The sequence below is a fragment of the Acanthochromis polyacanthus genome, chromosome 3 (assembly GCF_021347895.1).
Source record: "Acanthochromis polyacanthus isolate Apoly-LR-REF ecotype Palm Island chromosome 3, KAUST_Apoly_ChrSc, whole genome shotgun sequence".
Classification (NCBI taxonomy): Eukaryota; Metazoa; Chordata; class Actinopteri; family Pomacentridae; genus Acanthochromis; species Acanthochromis polyacanthus.
Window position 1 is genome coordinate 33,746,454 of NC_067115.1, and position 20,589 is coordinate 33,767,042.

Genomic DNA, 20,589 nt, shown 5'->3' on the forward strand with positions numbered 1-20,589 from the left:
CCTTAACATCGGATGTGTCTCTCTGGCAGTTCCTCCAGGCCCTGGACACCGAGGAGAAGGTGCGGTCAGCATGATCAAACTTCCCGCCTTGGAAGTTGAGGAATAATGTGGTGAAAGGTTCCTGAAAATTAAAAAAAAAGAGGTTATGAATCTGAACCGAGGAGCCTTCTGCTATAATTGGCAGCACCCAGCTGTAATTGCTTGTTCTGCAATAAAATCGTTGACGTCAAGAGGTCAGCACAGTCTTTTGTCAACAGATTTGACCCAGAATCTACTCATTTTGCACAAACAGGAACCCAAACATTATCAAGTGAAATAATAATCCCAGGGAGCTACTAAAGTCAATAGACTTGTGCTGCTGATGCATTTCTAATCATGTATAATCTTGTTAAGGTGGATCAATAACTGTCTCTGTGACGCAATAGCCCCCAAATGACATGAACACAATATGCTGCACAGCTATAAACTAATACTGTAGATAGCTAATTAAGTTCAGCCTGCAATGACGTAAGCTTTGTTTGTTTAAAAAAAAAGTGCAGTAGGTTAATCACATTGCATCTCATCATGCAGCTGAAACAGCAAAGCAGGATTACATGGGGCATAAAATCTCAGACATAAGCACAGAATACGCATTTAATGCACAAGCACTTTTCATTTAAACCTCAATGTTAAGTTTGATCTTTCAGTGACTGCTCCTGGTAAAGTGGCTTTGGAGTAAGCTAGCTAATGATGTGCAGGGATCAATGAGGCAACTCTACTGGGAGTCACTGAGACAGTGAGCTACTGGGACAATAACAGCAGAAAACTGCACGTTGGAGAAACTTAGTAACCTCCTTCTCCCCCGAGTGCAGTACGGAAAGATTGATGACATCCATTCAACAAAGGTACCGAAAGAGAACACTCAAGTGCAAAATATATGCGCCTCAAAAAACAGATCAAAGCACATTTCAGTACCTGTTATTCCTAAAAAGAATGAAAGAGTTTGCTTAAGGTGAAGGTTGGATATTAAATATCACAGTTTCTGCTGTTGTTTTATTACTGTGTGGCAGCAACATAGAGTGTAATGGCTTATATTTGAGACAATATTGTTATGATGCAATATTTAACATACATGCATTCTAAATTTGATATCAACAAATGTATTTACATCAACAGAGGCTTGATTAAGAATGGATTCATGATAATATGAATCTCCAAAGCAAGTAATTATTATTAAATTTTAAATCCAGTAAAAAAATAAATAAATAAAAAAATAACGCATGGCGCTGTAAAAAAAAAAAAAAACTATGCTTTTACAATGAATGGAAAAGGGGCATTTGCAGAACCAGTGTATGAGCTGTAGCATTTATCATTTAAAGAGGAAATTATCCTGTAATTATATGGATGCATGTCAGTGTTTTAGGAACTTTTATAACAGTGTAATTAAAGTATCAGCTACGTCTGTGTCATTTCTATGCACTGCACTTACGATACGTAGCAGCCACATCAGGGTGAAGCTGGAGGTGGAGTAGTGGGTGCCATAGTGGAACTTTGGCACCTGATCATCCTCCCAGGACTCATACCGGTCAGAAAAGAATGCGGCCCTCTTGGGGTTCAGAGCACCGATGGGCTGTGTAGAAATAGGGAAAAAAGAAGAAAAAAACACATACATGTTAGGAACCAAATAACATTTACTTCCTTTAGCTACTGCTTGGCATGAAAGAAGAGATAAAGACAAGAAATGACAAACACATGAGCATGAGAACAAAGGAAAAGCCGGGAGGCAGCACTGAATTGCACCGAGAGCACATTCAGGGAGCACTCTCTGCAGCATTACAGTTGCAAGGCAAATGAAGCTAGTAACCATTGTGCAATTTCAAATGAATATTAGATGATGTTTCCCTTCAGACAGGGATCAATCCTTTCCCACAGAGTGCTTTTTAGAGGCTGTGAAACGGAGCCCCTGCAGCTGTAGTCTGTCAGAGAAAACTAATGTACTCCAATGAAAGAGTGCCTACTAGGAATATCAATAGGAAGGCTGTGGGTTCCTTTAATTTCTGCTTTTATTAATCTGTAACTAATACACTGGTCACCAGCCCTATTTGTAGTCTAGAAAAATGGTTAAGTTGCATTAATTTTCCATCGCTCTCCAAAAACCAATAACCTTATGCTGCACGGCTATTATTTAAATACTCATTTACAGAAATCACTTTCAGGCTGGTTCAATTTTTATTAGTCTTCTGCTGGCTGTGCCTCATTCCCTCAAACCCCGCCGTCATCTCACTCACACACACACACACACACACACACACACACACACACACACACACACACACACACACACACACACACACACACACACACACACACACACACACACACACACACACACACACACACACACACACACACGATCAATGGTAATGGAATGATGGCCTTTTGAGGATGAGGGCCTAGTAGGGTGTGGATCAATTGGATCTCTTTCATATCATAGGGTGCCTGTCACAGCGAGACTCATCCAGGGCAAGTCTTTGATATCGATCTGTGCAATGGCTACCGTTTTGTGTGCGTGCTTGTGTATTTGTGCAGTGGGAGTGATTGTGCAGTTGTGGTTGCCTTTTCTGTGTAATGTGTGCACGTTTTTTGCGTTATTTTGTCAATAGTGTTGCTGCGCGTGTACGAAATATGTCGAGCCACCGCACCGCGTTGACAGTGATACACTGTGGGCTTCCTCAGGGCCACTGGGGTGGGTGAGTACACACGGTGAATTATACATCACACCCATTGGTCTGATTTATAGCCCTAATAACAGTCGGCTCATTAAAAAAAGAAAAGGGAGAGGAGGCATATAAAATAAAAAAAAAAGGCTGAAAGTGCCACAGTGACAGAGAGAGAGAGGGAGAATTGTGTGTGAGTGCATGTGGGGGCTGTTGGTTTGCTCGAGCCCGACATTGTTTACTGCTGTAAATTACTGTGGGGCTGCAGCTCTCGGCTTACAGTAGCTACAGCAGAGCGGCGGTGACGGCGCCGTACATCAGAGCAGAATGGCCGGCAGTGAGCTGATGAAACGCCTGCTGCCACCCCGCTGCAGATTGGCCTAATATGTTGTGGCGAGGAACAGCGCACTGATGAGCGTTCAGACAAATGAACCAATCTCGTAGTTTTAATTAGACCAAAGAGTCGGCTACAGAATGAAAACGTGAGAGAGCTTTGGAGAGGTAAACATGAGAAAATTAACACTGGATTAGTCTCAATCTATTTTTTTGATCATGGAGGGAGATGGGGGTGGTGTGACAGCCATTTTAAAGTTACAGTAAACTAAAGGACAAGTAACAGAGTGGTTAGAAGAGCTCAGTAGTTTCTTTACCTATTTGATGCTACTGATAAGATTCATGTCTAAAACTATTATAGTGTTAAAGCATTCAAATATCACAACACTTTGAAAAATACAGTCTGTGGATTTACATTCCTTAAAAAAACATAACCAATAGTAATTTTACAACTAAGTGTCCATCAGGACCTGACAGTGTGTAACCAACCTAAAATGTTTAGTTTATCTAAGTTTCCATTAAAATTATCTTCAGTCCGAGGACACAAATATTTAAAAAAAAAAAAAAAGAGAGAGAGAAAAATACACCCTCAAAGAACAATCAGCATCTTCCTGAGGACTATTATAAGAACATTACCCACTGCTACTTTGCTTTTAAAACAATAATGGGCAGCTGGTGATGAAGTATAATGGTTTACTGACGGTTTGAGCATCGCTGGGGCTTTGACTCGTAAATCACAAGAGTCTTTTCAAAAGAGTGTTTACGTATAATGTCCTATTTAAACAGTGAAAATGGTGTGCAGGGCCTGGGGGATAAACATATGGGCCGCGTATGGCGAGATCAATACACCATTAGCCAATCTGGGTGTGAGCAGCAGGTTATAGCACAAAGGTACAGACAAGGCTCAATAAGTCCTCGCTATTTCTGTTGCCGTGTAAATGCAGACAACATAATGGATTAACAAGTCTTTTAATTGTTTGTTGGGCTTCATTAAAAACTCTACAGCAGCAGTAGTAAGAATGCTTTTACCTTTTAAGATGTTGTCTTTGCAGTTAGAGGATCTGAGCTCTGGAATGAGCAGCTTGAGAAGCCTCAAATGATCAAATGTGTTTAAATCACCTCTTAAAACTAATTTTTTGAATCAATTATCCTGTGAAAATATGCTTAACTTGTGTTTCTGTGAAGCATTTTGAAATATTTGTTTCACTATTATCTGCCAATTCATGTTTGTCCTGTAGCTATTTTATAGTTGTTTGTCTGTAACACTGGTTTTGAAAGGTGTTGTACAAATACATTTCATTATTATACTATGTGGAACTGTACGACTAAACGTGTTCTTACAGCTACTTACATGAAGGACGTGCTTTTAGGTGGGGAAATGTGTGACTGAGAACTGAGGTGTGCAAAGGGGTGGAGGAATTAAAAAAAAAACAGAGCAGAGTTAAAACACTTGCAGTCAGTTCTAGTGAGTGCTTATCGTGACTACAACGTTATCTCGGGGGTCGGCGTTTGATGTCAGGTTGAGGTTAGAGTTTATGATAAGAAAGTCCCTGGGGTCAGAATGGCTCTGGTAGCGGCGAACATAAATTCTGTGTGGCCTCTGTTGTGCTGGGAATGATGACAGTGTGTGACACACACACACACACGCGTTCATGGCAATTTGGCTTCTCAATGTCACTGGAGGCTTCGCAGATGACCTGTTTCTACAAGAGACAACCACCAACATGACATAAGAGGGGGATAAGAGAGATGTGGAGGGTGAGAAAGAAAGACAGGGTGACAGGCAAACAGAGAGAGGCAGAATACTGAAACAAAGATGAAACAAAAGAAAGAAAAACTACGCAAAGTGGCGAATGGTGCAGGCACGTACGCAGCACAGAACTAACTGAAGGTCACAAAGCATTAGGTTGCAAAGAAAGGAAACATGATGCAAAAATGATTGTGGGTGCAGAATTACACAGTGGGGGTTGATCTGGGGGGGCTGCTTGCCCTTTTCCAGACACTGCAGTCTGACACGGTCCAGTAGTCATACATTGATATCACACGAGTGTCAACGACATGAATAAAACAGATGTAATAAAGATTGGCCCCGCTCCCTCCCCTCCCTCCTTCCCTCTCTCTGCTTCTATTCTGTTCTTCAAGACGCGGGGATTGAAGGGACGGCAAATGATGCTGTTCTTCTCAGACTCTCTCCTCCTCTTTCTTTTGCTCTCTGATTGTCTCTGCTTCTCCTCCTTTTACCCAACTCCCCTTCATTCACTTGGTCCCCGGGGCTGCGAGGCTTGACTGAGCTGTCCAAACCCCATGGCAGCGCAAAGGAGAAGAGCAGGAAGCAGAAATGAGCTAAGAAACCAAAGGATGGCGGCGTGAGTCTGTGTGTTAGTGGGGCAACAACAATTGTCACATTTCAGCCTACTGGGCAACATCGAGCCGGATAAACCGAGAAATTATGCAGCCTCATACAGTGGAGGAAACTACACTGGGAGGGATAAAAAACAGCAGATAGAGACCCAGAGGAGCAGATTGAAAGTGAAAGTGGGACTGGGGAGAACCTAAGGGACAAGGTGTTGACTGCTGGGGTGTTTGAATCTGTATGACAGGGCAGTGTGAAAGAATGAAATTGTGAGAGGATGGTTCGCTTGCATTTCATAAACGTTTTATGTGTGCAGGGCAGTAGTGTTTCACTGAAAAATATTTGGCAAAAATGTTACTATTCACAAGGGCTAATGCAGTTTATTAGATTTAAATGACTGTTTGCCTCAGGGATGAGTAATACCAAAATCATTAGTCATAAAATTGTTGCTTAAAATGCAGAATTTCTACAGAATTTCAACAGAATTCCAGCTACATTTGCATTGTGCTTCCATAGAGAGTTTGGTGACATGCAAATACCTGCTGCTGACTAACTACTTGACCAGAACTGAGTCAAAAATGAATGAACAAATGTTATTGTATCACGCAGTTTAAGGAGGATTGAAACTGGCATAAAAGCACAAAACAAAACTTCTGCCAAACAGCCATTCAACGTCAACCAGTCCAGCACTATACAGCATTAACCAGCCAACTATGAGCAGATTATTTTGAAACATGACCAGTGCTACTCTGTCTCATAGTACGACAAAGAGCTGTGTGAGTATTCTGTGTGCAGTACATGTTGAAACTCGTGGATGTATTGCTCTGACTGGACTTCTTGGCTCATATATCATCATCTCACCCACGCCATTTCAGCCTCTACATTTTTTTTTTTCCTTTCTTTTTAGGAATGCAGCGATATTTTTTTGGACAAACTGTAATATTTTCCATTTTGTCTGACTAGATGAGTACCTCAACCTCTGCACCTGAACAAATGCCCTCTAAAATGCATTTCCTCCAACGTATCTCCTGTCCATTAACACATGCTTTTTTGTTTCCATGGCCGATTTATTCAGTCATTTTGCTTCTAGCAGCCTGACAGTCATTCAATCTTCTCACCCTAAAACTAATCCTCTGTCCTCCCACTGCTGCACTGTTCAATCCAACAAGCGGAGCTGGCAAGCTAAGGAATATGTTATTTTTTTCTTTTTTTTTGCTTTTTCTGTGTGTGTGTCTGTAAAAGAGAGGGAGTTAATGTGAGTTAATAATTACATGTCTACTTACAGTATGGGGGAGGATCTTTTAAGCTATTACAGCAGGCTGACTGTGTGTATTTATGGGTCCGGGTGCATCTCAGGGCAGGTTTCATTGTTTTAAGCCCAATCACTTGATGCCTGGAGCTACCAGGGAGAGTTACTCCACTTCCTGGGGTGTTACAAAAGGTCAACCTTGATGCAATTATCAACTTATTCTAAAGACGTAAGACCACTTTTAAACTTGGCAGTAACTTTAAGTCTGAGGCATAAATAACCAAAGTGCTAGAGAAGAAATGCAGCACACCTGTGAAAAGATAGCAATCAGCCACCAGTGATTGAAGAGCTTGTTCACTAAACTATGATCAATTGCAATTACACAGCAACTAAATAGACTTTTGTAAATGCACACAATGTTTCCTGTGTCCTAACTGCCCCTCCTTGTCTCTTTTTGTCTGTCCATGCATTAATGTAAAAGAGGAGGTGGGAGGGGGAGTAGAGGTGCCTCTAGTATGTTACCTTGGACAGATCTCTGAAGTTGCTGGGCAGAGTGAGGTCAAGTTCTGCTGAGTCGTAGTTGGTGATGACCCAGGGGAAGACTGGGTACTGGTTCAGGTCATTAAAGGTGCGACCTATAGGAAAGAAACAAAGAAAAGACAAAGAAAGTGACAAATCAATGCGAAATATAATATCAAGCACTGACAAGAAAAGTTGACAGTGATTGCCAGGCAGGTCTGTGTGAAGCTCATCCTCACCAGAGATGGTGTTGAGAAACATCAAGTACTCGAAGTTTGATATCTCGCGGTGTTGCCAGCGTTCGGTCATGTTGGATGCTTTGAACAGCTGCTTCGGTGTGGCCAGAGAAATACGTCTACGAAGAGACAAGTGAAAACCTGATATTAAATGGTTGTAACCTTCATGCCCAGTGTTGAATGTACAGAGTGAAACGGTACAAAGACAGTCGACACGTCACAAGAACAGCAGGCTACAAAAAGCCCTGGGCTTGATTAGACTTTTGCAATGCAAATGTCATCATATGAAAAATCTACTGAACTTACAGTCTTGCTAATTAAGAAAACAAATCTGCAATAAATTGGATTGAACACACATATTTGTGTGCATGTGTGTGTGCACGTGCACACACACAGGGCCTCAGAGCATGATGTATGCTGTAGAACAAAAACAAATGACCCCCAATCCAATTAAAACAAAGGAAAATGATGGAATTAATCAATGTCAGGGTGTGAGATTATAGTCATTAAGCCCCTCAAAAAAGGGGAAAATACAACTTTCCAAATAGAAATGTACTAAAAGACGTTGTCAGAAAGCAATAATGTGTATTCATAAACTTTCTACGTAGGTTTCTATATTTTTTTAAACTTCTTTAAACCACACCATAAAAAAATAAAGACATTTACAGAGGAGAAAAAACAGAAATTGCACAATACTGTCAAAATACTTCACAAGTACGGGGATTATGATAAACTATAATGACTATATTGATGGATATGACTTGCGGTTGTGGCTGTATTAATGTGTAACTCTGGACATAAGTAAATTTGTGCTGTGCTGGCTGTAAGAGCCGCCCTGTACAGCTGTCCTCAGGTCAAAGAGGCAAGGTGGCCGGCAAACTAGCTTGATTAATGAGCCCAGCACTAGCACATACATTCTTTCACCTGAACCATGCACTCGTTATACACAAACCCTCGTACAACCACACTGGCTTCTTGCTGTATGCATTTTCTTACTCACACTGATTTCATAGCCCCCACTGTTATGCTGCCATGTGTTTAACATTTTGTGTTGCCTAATACTGACAAAACATTTCCCCAAAAAAAACTTGAATCTTTCAAGTCGTAAACACATTAACTACCACAAATACTCACAAATCCCACCTGACAACAACTTCCATAGTTCAGATTAATGGTGACCAAAAAAGAAAAAAAACACACACACACACACAACGCGGTGCATGAAATTGAAACAAATCTCTCCATGCAGTGATTTATGTTTTAAAGCTTCAGTTTGCACTATTGTATGTATTTTTCCTCCAAAACTTCCGGATGTTGCTCAAGGTTTGTACTTAACACTATCATTATACATTTACCACCCCATAATGCATAAGCTGAATTCAAAGTACTGCAACACTCTCATTTCCACAGGATCTCACACGGACAACACATATGCCAGCAGCTGGTTTCAGCGCTGCCCTGGACACAGAGCAGACATGATGTGAGGGAGGTTGGGGGAGGAGGTATGCCCTGCAGGCTTACAAGCAACTATTTGCTTCACACTGATGGAAATAAATAAATGAACTGGACTATGTGAAGCCAGTTATGTTTGGGAGGTGAGGACGGAGCAGGAGGGAAGGACAGATGAGTGAACAACTGCATGTGAACATGTGAGAGCAGAAAACAGGAAATAAAAGCCAGTTTTGAGTTTTAGGATATGTAATTAAAAACAACGCAGCTTTTCTATAATCCTTCCTTTTTTAGTGTATGTGTAAGGTTAGAATTAAAATTTTAAACGCCACAATAGAGTGAAACCTCCTGTCTTACCTGGTGTGTGGAAGGCCAAAGTTCGTGCCCACGCCAACACGAGGAAGACTGTGAACCACCTTCTTCACTGTCGCAGCGTCGGGGAAGTTGAACATGACAGCCGCTGCAGAGAGGCACAGAGAAACATCTCACTGTATCAGGGATGATCTGAAGAGGAAAAAATCTCCATAATGTCACTCAAGTGTTGAAGATTTTGTCTACTGATTTATTCTAAAAAAACACCCCCAAAACATGTGCATATATCCAAGGTGAAACGGCTGCTCGACTTACTCCTGTTGGCCATGAAGACTTCCAGAGCAGTATTCTGCAGCAGGTAGCGTCTGGAAAAGACGGCCCGGATCTCTGTAAACAGCCATTTTCCATGAAGACCTTCAGTATAGGCGAGAATCTGGAGGACAGAATAGGAAAAGAGAAACCAAAGACCAGATGAGGGGAGGGGGGGATTCCAACGGAATAGGACAAAAAAAAAGAAAAGGAAATTAAAAAAGAAAGAAACCAGAAAAGGAGAGGAGTGATTAGAGGAAAGAACGAGAAGGGGAAAAGAGAAAGAAGCAGACAGAAGAACAGGTTAGTTCATTTTTCACACAGCGATGGCACGACGGCCCGAACAGCACGATTAATGTCTTATATTGATCAGCCTCAATGAAAAAGAGATTCCTTTAGCAAGAGAATGGGGGCTACTCAGCTGGAAGGAGTGAGGGAAATGCTCAGTTCACTAAAAGATAATCTATTTTGATGTTAATAGTGTGATGTGACTGATATGGTTAAAAGGCTATTTTATGCTAAACATCTGTTTAAGAGTATTTTCTGTATTTCCACAGTGGTAGCTGACACAGAGGTCAGACAATGTTATGTTACCTAGCTCCACATTTTAAAAATGCTTCGATGAACTGAGCTTAATCTGTCCCTGTGGAGATAGCAGCGGCTGTCAGAGTGACTTGTTCTGATGGCTGTCACAGGGCCTGACAGACCCAGATGCTTAGCCCTGCCCTGGTGATTCGTGCTCCTACTAATCCAGCATTTAGGTTTGCTACTAACCTACTTAGCACTGCTTTGTTAACTAGACTTTTGTTCCACACTCTGCTGTTAGTTTCAAAGGCGTCTGCTGACAGGGGGCGTGCAGGGATATGGTGGAAAGGTAAAAGGGACACTTTTGGTTGTCACACCGATGTTTAGAGGTGCGTTATTAATCAAAAATATTCAAATATGAGCTAACATGCTAGGCCTAGTGTTAAGCTAAAGGAGCTCATTAAAGGCAGGGGACAGCAGAGGGGACCAGCTGAGGCCTTTAGCTGAGCACAGACTCTCCCTCACTGCCTCTCAGAGGAATAAGACCTGCCTGCATCACAGACTCACTTCAAAGTCTCTGGAGTTCAATTAAATGTGGATTAGTGGCTTGAAGAAGCTAGCTGGGGCTACATCCGCCATCCTCCAACAGCAGCTTGAGGTGACACCAGCCAACCGCACTGCCAAAAACATCATTTTCTATCATAAAGGAAAAAAACATCTTTGACGGGCAAAATGTTTGAGGTTGACAAAATCCTAAAGCAAAAACATCACTGGATTATTGATGGATTTCTTCAAATTATTTAGCAATATGAAAATACACTTATTTCTTGCCCAGACATAGATGAGAAGATAACACACACTCTCAGGTATGTGTGATAAAAACAATGCCATCACCAGCAGCTATTTTAACTTACCAGAAGACTAGAAAAAGCGCAAACACACTGTTGGTTTTACACTGTTGGTTTTTGTATGGATTTGATATATCATAGGATGCAACGTTATCTTTGATCAGCTAAAGAGATGTTTGCAGACTTTGTTTTCTCAAGCATATATCCCACGCAGGAGGACAAATTTGCACAGGCTCAACAAAGCAAAGAAGGAATTGCATTAACCAACAAGACAGCACTCAGAGAGCGCAGTAAATTCCAACGGGTAAGTCCCAATATGTCCACAATGGTGAATCTGTAGTAGGATCGCAAACGTGATCGTCAGCAGGCAACTGATGTAGCGTTCACTTGTTGTCATAGTTACAGTGATGCTGTGCTGCAATCTCACAATGATACAGAAATCTCTAGCAAATCTGTGGATCCAGACTATAAGCATCACTGCCAAAATGTAATCAGGTGGTCCTTCTGTGATTACTGACCTTCCCTGAAAATTTCATCTAAATCCGTTCGTCTGTTTTTGAGTAATGTTGCAAACAGATAAACAGACAAACGTGCGCCAATCGTCATATAACTCTGCCACGTTCCTTGGCAGAGTAAAAATGGACAGGAGGTTGGCTCAGAGGTAAAAAAAAAAAAAAAAAAGCTTCATTTTTAAAAATTTGTACAAATAAAAATTCTTGATTCTACGATTAGCAGACAGACGTGCTAAAAATGAGAATGCAACTGAATTCAAGTATTGAAAATCTTTAAAACATTTAAGACAACATACATACTGTACAGTAATAATGTTCTGAGTTTGATCATATTAGGAGACTCTGAGGAGACATAAGAATCTATGATTTTTCCCGCTAGTCGATATGTTTGAATTTAGATGACAAACGGACTCAGAAACTCAATCAGTTTTTTACTCTCACAGGTGATCCGGCTGCCATGCTAGTGCACGACCAAATAAATCTGAAAATTGTTTCTATTTTTAAACAGTGTCCCTTTAACAATCTGATCAGAAATGTAATTCCTGTCTTCAGCTGTATAATGAGTAAATGCTTGGCGTGTAACCTTTCACCCCCAAAACAGAGTGGTTGACTCATTTCATCCCCAGGAGTACACTCAGACCTCACAATGGATGGCAAGAAGATGCCCGGTGCTGAACTGATGAAGCCGCCGTCTCTGATTCCATAGATAGATATGACAGAAGTGGAGGCAGCCAGATATATTTTTCCCCGGACCGATGAATCTCCTGGAACGCTGTAAATAGCACTCTATGTTCCCAAGATCATTGTCCCTATTGGCAGCGCCCTTTCCCTTGCAGATGAAAAAGCTGAGTGTGTGACAACGAGCATGACAAACTATCCGTGCAGTAATGCTCTAGCTGTTCTGACCACGTCTGGACAAATTACAGTGGTGTGGAGGTTACTGTCCAAGCTGGAGTTATGGCTGCACCAGCGTCTGCTCTGATATATAGTAATAGAGGAACTGGATAAGTCAGTTTCAAAGGGATGGGAATGCCACAGGAGAATTGAAATCTACAATGATGAAAGTCTTGCATCGTATTCATATTTGACGATATAAACAAAAAATATGTGGTTTAAAAATGATACAATTAGAAATGAAATGGGGGATAAATATAGGAGACAATATTCCATAAAGAGAAATTAATCAGGAGCTTCAACATCATTGACCGGTTTTGTATGAAGAACGGTTTTCTTGATGCTGCCTTCCAAGTGGAACAATATCCATGGGCTCAGGTCTGTTGCATTTCGAGATCAATTTCAAAGCGTCACGCGAGAGGACACAGCCAAACAGAAAACAAAGGAGCTAGTCTTGATTGCAACGCTTTCTCTCGCTCTCTCCCTCCTCCTCCTCCTTCAACCTGTTTGTGCAGCCGGCTGCAGCTCATTTCTGAAGCACTGTCGTTTGTCTCTGTCAGATGCCCAAAAGACTGCAGAATGAAGAGGGACACATGAAGAGGGGCCGGGTGACTGTGGCTACGCTGTGGAACCGCACACACACACACGAACACACAAAAACTGACAACACTGAATCTCAGAGACAGTCTGTGCCAGTGAGCCCTCTCCATCATTCTTCCCTTTCCCAGCCCCATCCCCTTCGCCAAGCAGTGCCTCTTCAGAAACACAGGTAAAGTCAAATGCAGGAACATCGTGACACAGATGGAATTTAATTGAAACTGCGCTGGATTAGTTAAGGGAGCAACGGACCAACTATCAGCAACATGGTTCAAGATAGATGAGGCTCTCAACTGCCGTCGCTGTCGGCCAGGCTGAGTGCATGTGTGTTTTTGGGCTGATAAGACCCTTGAGTTGAAGAAGAGAGAAGCCACAGCCAGTTACCAATGATCCTTATTTGTCATAAAATAAAGAAAAACGAATTTGAATACCAATCGTGCTCTCTTTGTAAAGGAAATGCTTAAAATCGCACACACCCAGTGTCTGATGAGTGGTATGTGCATATTTGCGTGTTCTGTTTAATGGGCTGCGCATCCTTGAAGGAAAGGAGGTGATTGAAGTTCAATTTGTTGCCTGTTATTAAGTATTTCCGCATGGCTGCCTCAGTTAAAGGATAATGGATGAGGGATTTATTATTACCTTTTGGTCAAATGAAGTGGTGTGGGAGATAAGGTGATGAAATTAATGAGCGGGAGGAAGAGAGGTGATCCATCAACATCACAACTGGAGATGAGGAGCAAGCAAAATTGGGAGAACTTGATAGAATTCATACCGAAAAAAAAAAACCCTGCGGACATACAAATAATAGACTGATGCTGCAGATACCTCAGACTTGTATTAGCAAAATGCCTTTTCTTATTCTCAAGTCACATATACAAAGTAAACTGATGCATATAGTTACATCTTGCTGTTTGTGACTTTCTCTCACTCGACTGACCGCAGCATCAAGCAATCTGCAATAAACAGAGTTTCAGCGGACTGAGATGCCGACGGCACTTCTACTGCAGCAGCAAATGAGAAAGAAAACGTAGACAAACACAAGCTGACATTTAAGGGCTTTTTTGACACTCTTCTCTGGCGCTTCCACAAAAAAACACTCATAACACTCTTCTCTCTCCTCTCACTGGTCCTCACCCATATTCTTGTTCACCTCCTCCCTCCGCCTCGCTTTAACCCCCACCCTCCCCCACCTCCACTCTGTTCCACACTGGTAAACGAGGCCTTGTCACCCCCCATCAGTAAATGAGTTCATCGGACTAACGAGCAAGCAAAGGGTCCCGACACACTAACAAGGGTCTGTTGGCGGCCTGCGCCTCTGGACCAATCAGGACCCTCATCACCGTTGACACAAAGCCTCCCCGAGCCCTCTGGAGCCAATTAAGACAGATTTTGCTTTTGAGACAGAGTGATAGCAAGAAAAAAGATAAAGGGAGGGGGGAACAATGAACTGAGAGTACTGTAGTTGAAATAGCAACAGAGAGAATCACGAGTATATTTTTATTTTCATTTTCAAGACTCAATCAAAACTCAATACAGGTTTATGGTCAAGGAATAGAGGTTTTGGAGGATGTGCCGAATCATTCAAGAGGAAAACAATGCTCCCTCACCATAAGAACCTGGAGTCATATGACTGTAAGACAGAGCAGCCACATGATTCTACTTTCACACTCCAACAGTTGTCCTCAAGCCTTCGTCTCTCAGAAAGAGTTTGTTCTGACCAACCGTCAGCAACATTACAGCATCACTGCTTAGCCATGTGCTGCTGTGATTTTACAGTCCAGGGGAAAATACAGCAGCAAGCAAATATAAAATACATTCACACCTTAGACATGCTTTCCTTTGCTTGCAGCTTTATTTTAAAAAGATATTTTGAAGTTACAGAGCGTTAAAGCTGCTGTCCGGAGTTTGAATCGCAGCGTCTCCCAAAACACTGTTGGTCCCACCCTCCCTCCCTCTGATTTCGCCCCTTTATTTGTGCACGCGCGCAGTACATGAGAGGAGTGCCCGGAGTGCTGCAGCATCTTGCCTGTTTTGCTGTTTTCCACTCTTCTACATTTAGTACATTTAGTAAATAATAAAGGAATTACGTTAGAATGCTGTATTGAGTCCAATTTGTCCTAATACCAAAATAACATGAATCTGCTAGGACGAACGAGTAAAGTTTCAATATGTGATTACACTAGTGTATCCCTCTCGATAACGTTGTTTATCAAACTCAGTGCATTTACGCGTGTATATGTGTTACATTATTTCTATCTAGAGTTCAGAATTGCATGACTCCTCTGACGAAGAGTGTGTCCCAGACGCCCCAACATCTTCCTCCAGAGGTCGGGCATCTAAACGAAGCCGTCAGGCGGGCTATGGAGGCCGTGGTCGGGGAGCGACGCGAGCACCCCGAGCCAAAAAACGTCCTGCAGTCTCTTGGCCTGACAAGCCGTGGGATTGGTAACTTTTCTGGAAGTTGCTGATCCCTGATGCTCTCTCCTCCACAAGCAAAACAAATGTGCGCGCGGTTGCGTAGTGCGTAGCTCGCCCACCTCTGCATGGGCTTGCTTGCTGTGCGCGTAACCGTTGATTGACAGCATGACAAAGCTGAAGCTCGAACTTGATTGGTCGGCAGCGACCGGCGCTTTTTGGAATAACATGGGGGTCTATGAGAGGAAGGCAGAGCTCAGGAATAAATTTTCATATCGCGTTATACTAACTTTATATTATAGTATCGAACTAGACTAACACATTTAAGCTTTGTTAAAAAATGATACATAAATTGAAAACAAACGGAAACTCCAGACACGAGCTTTAAAGAAACATTCACTCGTCTTGAAAGTTTTCTTCTCGGCATTGAATCATGGTGAATATAATCTGGCTTTTTTGACAAGAATTTACAAACAAAAAAAAACAGATTTCTATAAAGTAATGTTGATTAATTGAAAATAGAAAATGTGAAAGAGGTCACTGTATAGATATTCGTCCCTTTTAAAATGACCTAATTCAACACAGGGCACACAATAATGAAGCGGAGACTACTGAGTGCAGCGAAGATGTGTCGTATAAAGACACCTGTATCTGGAAGGCCCAGTCTTCGGTGGATCAGTACTCCTGGCTATACCCAGGTTATTAAAAAGCATAAGTCAGGAGATGGATACAAGAACATTTCCAAGTCACTGAATATCCCTAGCAGTTCAATCTATCATTAAAAGATGGAAGGAACATGGCACCTGTGTAAATCTGCCTAGAGCAAACAATTCACACACAAAAAAAGAGTGCCTGTGCAAGAAATAAACATGTGAGCAAGGTCACCAAGACACCTATGATTCCTCTGAAGGAGTTATGAGATTCAGTGGCAGAGATGGGAGAGGTGGTTCATTCATCAGCTGTTGTCTGGGTTCTTTACCAGTCAAAACTTAATGAGAGAGCTGTGAGAGGAGAGAAAGCTACCGTTGAGCTATTTCCCATCAGACTAGGCACACACTGTAAAGCATGGTGGCGGCAGCATCATGGCACGAGGATGCATCTTGGCAGCAGGCCCTGGAGGGCTCGTAAAGGGGAAGGGTAAAATAAATGCAGCAATGTAGAGGGACATCCTGGAGGGCAACCTGATGCAATCTACAAGAGAGCAACAACTTAAGAGAAGATTTGGTTTCCAGTAAGATAATGACCTGAATCATGCAACCAAAGCCACACAGAAACAGTTTAAAGACAAGAAAGAGAATGTTTTGGAGATGTCAAGTCAGAGCCCAAACCTCAATCTAATTCAGAATTTGTGGCTCGACTGGAAAAGTGGTATTGACTTACAGTCCTTGTGTAATGCTGACAGAGATCAAGCGGTTTTGCAAAGACAAATGGGGGAAAATTGCAGTGTTCAGATATGTAAGACTGATTGCCCTATCTATATAGGCTGTAAATAATGCTGTAATTGTGGCCAATTCAGAGTGCTTCATGGGTACTGTAGAGAATATTTATACCACTTTTATATATGTTCCTTGAGACTTTGCTGGTTGCCTGACAACCTCAGAGTGATGACAAGACTTCAGGAAACAACTGTGCCCTACCTAGAAGTAATCCCGCAGTAGAACCACAAATTTCTATTTTTACCCTTTTTGAGAATTGAACAAAATATATAACATTATCTAGTTTCATTGGTGGACTAATTTTGTAACTTTTAAATAGAGCCAGATAAGCAATTTAGCATTTTAAGCAAAGCGGCTCCAAGCTTTATCCATCCATCCATCCATTCTCTCTATACACTACTTTATCCTCACTAGGTGCTGGAGCCTATCCCAGCTGACTTGGGCGAAGGCTGGGGACACCCTGGACAGGTCGCCAGTCTGTCGCAGGGCTACATATTTAGACAAACAAGCACACTCACATTCACATCTACCGGCAATTTAGAGTCATCGATTAACCTCAGCATATTTTTGGACTGTGGGAGGAAGCCAGACTACCCAGAGAAAACCCACACATGCACAGGGAGAACATGCAAACTCCATGCAGAAAGATCCCAGGCTCAGGCCGGGATTTGAACCGGGGATCTTCTTGCTGCAAGGTGAAAGTGCTAACCACTACCCCACTGTGCAGCCCCGGCTCCAAGCTTTAGTTTCATCTTCATCAGAGAGACATTACAGTGGTAGTCACTGCGGCTCCTGACAAACCAGTTCATAAAAACATTTCCGAGAATATTTTCCACATGACCATTTCAGCAGTTTTAACAGCTACATTTGTATATTGATAAACAATAAAATATACTATCCACTATATTAAATAGAGTTTATTTAAGTGAAAGAATAGGCTCAGTACACTCAATATTGGACACATTCTTCAATACAAGTAGCAAAGAAACTTTGCGTCCACCAGTGATTGACAGGCCCAATTGTTCTACCGTCATGTAACTAATTCAAGATGTAATCACTGGTCACACATAAAGCTCTATTTGCCTTGAGGGAAGTAAAACAAACTACAAGGTCAAAAAAAATAAACACATCTATGAAGCTGCGCTGGAGTGTGAGAGAATTAAAGCAAAATAAACAAGCCCAGCTTGCAGCAAGTGTGGGGTTATGAAGCCTAAGGGCTCAGCGTATTCAGCCCCAAACGTCACCCAGCAAGAGTTTGCACTCCCCGTAGAAAGTCCCCTTTGAAAATATCTTTGGGGCCACTTAGTCTGAATTTGGCCTAATAAGGATTAAACCCCTTTTTGAGCCTTTTCACTGTTTGCTAACAGGTTAGCCTTTTTTCCTTTTCTTTCCTTGGCTGCTTAGCCTTTTTGAAGTGGGGACAAAAAAAGGTCTTGTGTGGATTTAGGGAAATGCTGCAGTGGTCTTGGGGTTAATTGGTAGTGAAGTGAAGATTTCAGTGCATTATCTCATTAAACATTCAGCCTTCGGCATAAGCTATGAGGACAAAAGCCTTGGAGGGGCCCAACACATAATGAGACACCAAAGTGGCAAACTATTAATAAACACTAATGGTGGCAGCAGTAGGGATGTGCATATAACTGGACCTCATGCTACCAAATACGGGATAAGTCATAACCTCAGTAAGTAAGACACCATTACAGATTTTCTTTAACACAAGAGCGTTAGATATTTTATTCAGTTACACAGAGATATTCCACCGGAATGGCAAATGATATAAAATAACACAATTGTTTATTTTGTAAATATTCAAGATCAGCGCTTCCTTTTTATCCCATCACAGCTCAGACTGGGGCCACAAAGGGCAGCGCTGGTGGCTCAAAGGTGAAGGGGAACAAAGAATGGATAAGGCTACATAACTGAAGGGAAGAGGGGTGTGAAATGCAGCAGACATCCACAAACTGACAAGATTCTCTCTGCTGTCTTTGCATTAATATGGCACTTATTCAAATCCTACATTTATTCAAGTTTTGATCTAACTGAATTTTTTGCACAGTTCATACATAATAACGTAGATGTACATAGACTCCTTAGAACTACAGCAAACTTAATAGTACTAAACAACAACATTAAAGCAACAAAACTTTACAAGATCAAGGGCAATTTAAAAATTAAACAAATATAAGGTTTGCAAATGGATATGGTGCACACATACACCTTAGATAGGGGTGGCTAGACATAAGGCCTTCATGCTATTGCTAAGAACCTGTTGAGATTGGAATGAAAAAGCTTAAAAACTTTCCTTGATTTGTCAGGCTCATCAGTAAACACTGGCACATAAGGAAAAGGTGATAAAGAATGTATATGCTTTTCAGCGATATTCTGAAAATCAAGAAGACAGCTCAGAGCCGCCACAGAAGCACAAGAGCCGTTTAAGACTCAACGCTATTGGCCCTCCGCTCTCCCATAAGCTGCCATAGCAAACATCAGACAGGTTAAGATCGCTGACCGGCTCCTATCGCATTCTCCCCGCTTTCCTTCACTCTCCCATTTTGCCATTTAGTGATGGACAGGCTTATTTTGAGGTCGGTGTGAGGCTTCGCTGAAGTAAATTCTTTTCTAATCCGGCTATTGTCACCAGCTTAAGTGGGTGTGGGGTGAAAAGTACACCCCTCTTGGGGAATTCGGGGCTGGATGTCCGAAGCGAAAATAGAGGGACAGAATGGGACTTTTATAAAGGAAAGGCTGTGGAGACTTTAGAGAATTTGAAGGTGACTCAATTGGAGCTACAGGTTTATCAACAGCAAGCATTTTGAGATACAGCTCTTATGATATGGATTTAAATGATAAGCATCTTCACTTAGGGGTGCTAAAAGTATTGACACATCATAACCTTATTAAGCAAACAGAAATTGCTTATTTATGTATCTACAGACAGCAACAATAGCTTGATTTTGGAGTAATAGCTGGGGCACATGACAAATAAATTCCAATATTTGTTCGTTTTAGATCTTTTCAAGTCTCCACAAAATCTTATGGAAAATATTTGTCTTTTAAGCTGCTCCATGCTACACGTTGTTAACTAGCTAATCCATACATTTTCTGTCTGTGGTTTGCTGCTGGCCAGTAGGTTGGCAAGAGAACCATTTGTTAAAAATTCATGCTTGGTCTATAAATGGTGGAGATGAGAGCAGTTAACCTTGCCAGCAAGTTGATTTCTCGCGATATTTGTGAGTTCACAAATCTCTCAAGAAAGCATCTTGCACCGCTCCCGCATTCACTGTTCGGACAGAGCCAAGTTGGCACGGGCCAATCACGCAGCAGTATTCGTGTGTGGGGCGGGATATCCGGGTGTGAAGACGACAGCACTCTAGACGACACCAAGCGCCAGTAGATCAAAACAAACATGACAACGATCGTGTAGATGCTGCTATTAAGTCAGTTTTAGCCGAATCTCGTATCGCTTCTTTGAAGGAAGAACAACGAGAGGCACTTTGCGCATTTCTGGATGGTAAACATGTTTGTGCTTTTTAACCTACGGGTTTTGGTAAGAGTTTAATCTACCAATTGCTCCGCTCATTGCGAAGATCCCGCGATTGGCTAAAAACAAACCTGTCAGAGGCGGGACATACTGTTGCATTGTCCAATCCGTGCCTCTTTCCTCCGAACGGATATACATGGAGCGGTCCCAGATTGATATTGTGGAGTACTATCAAGTACTACACAATTATTAATCTGGCTATTGCCAGGTTAGAGAGCAGTTGAAGCAAACTAGCCAACTGTATAATCGTTGGGTGTTAAGAAGCTACAACGCTGCATGAGTTGAGTAAACCTGCAGATTTAATCAATTATTGGTGTGTTTGCCTCTTCAAGTGCCCTGTACCCCATTACATACACTGATCATTA

At 41.9% G+C, this 20,589-nt stretch overlaps 1 protein-coding gene across 1 annotated transcript in view; it reads right to left on the minus strand.

Moving 5' to 3' along the window:
* lrba (LPS responsive beige-like anchor protein) overlaps positions 1 to 20,589 on the minus strand; it is a 204,036-nt gene that overhangs the window by 47,902 nt on the left and 135,545 nt on the right. The window contains 6 exon segments of the mRNA XM_051945532.1: positions 2 to 121; positions 1,469 to 1,609; positions 7,154 to 7,266; positions 7,390 to 7,505; positions 9,193 to 9,295; positions 9,463 to 9,580. Coding sequence (XP_051801492.1) covers positions 2 to 121; positions 1,469 to 1,609; positions 7,154 to 7,266; positions 7,390 to 7,505; positions 9,193 to 9,295; positions 9,463 to 9,580 — 711 coding nt within the window.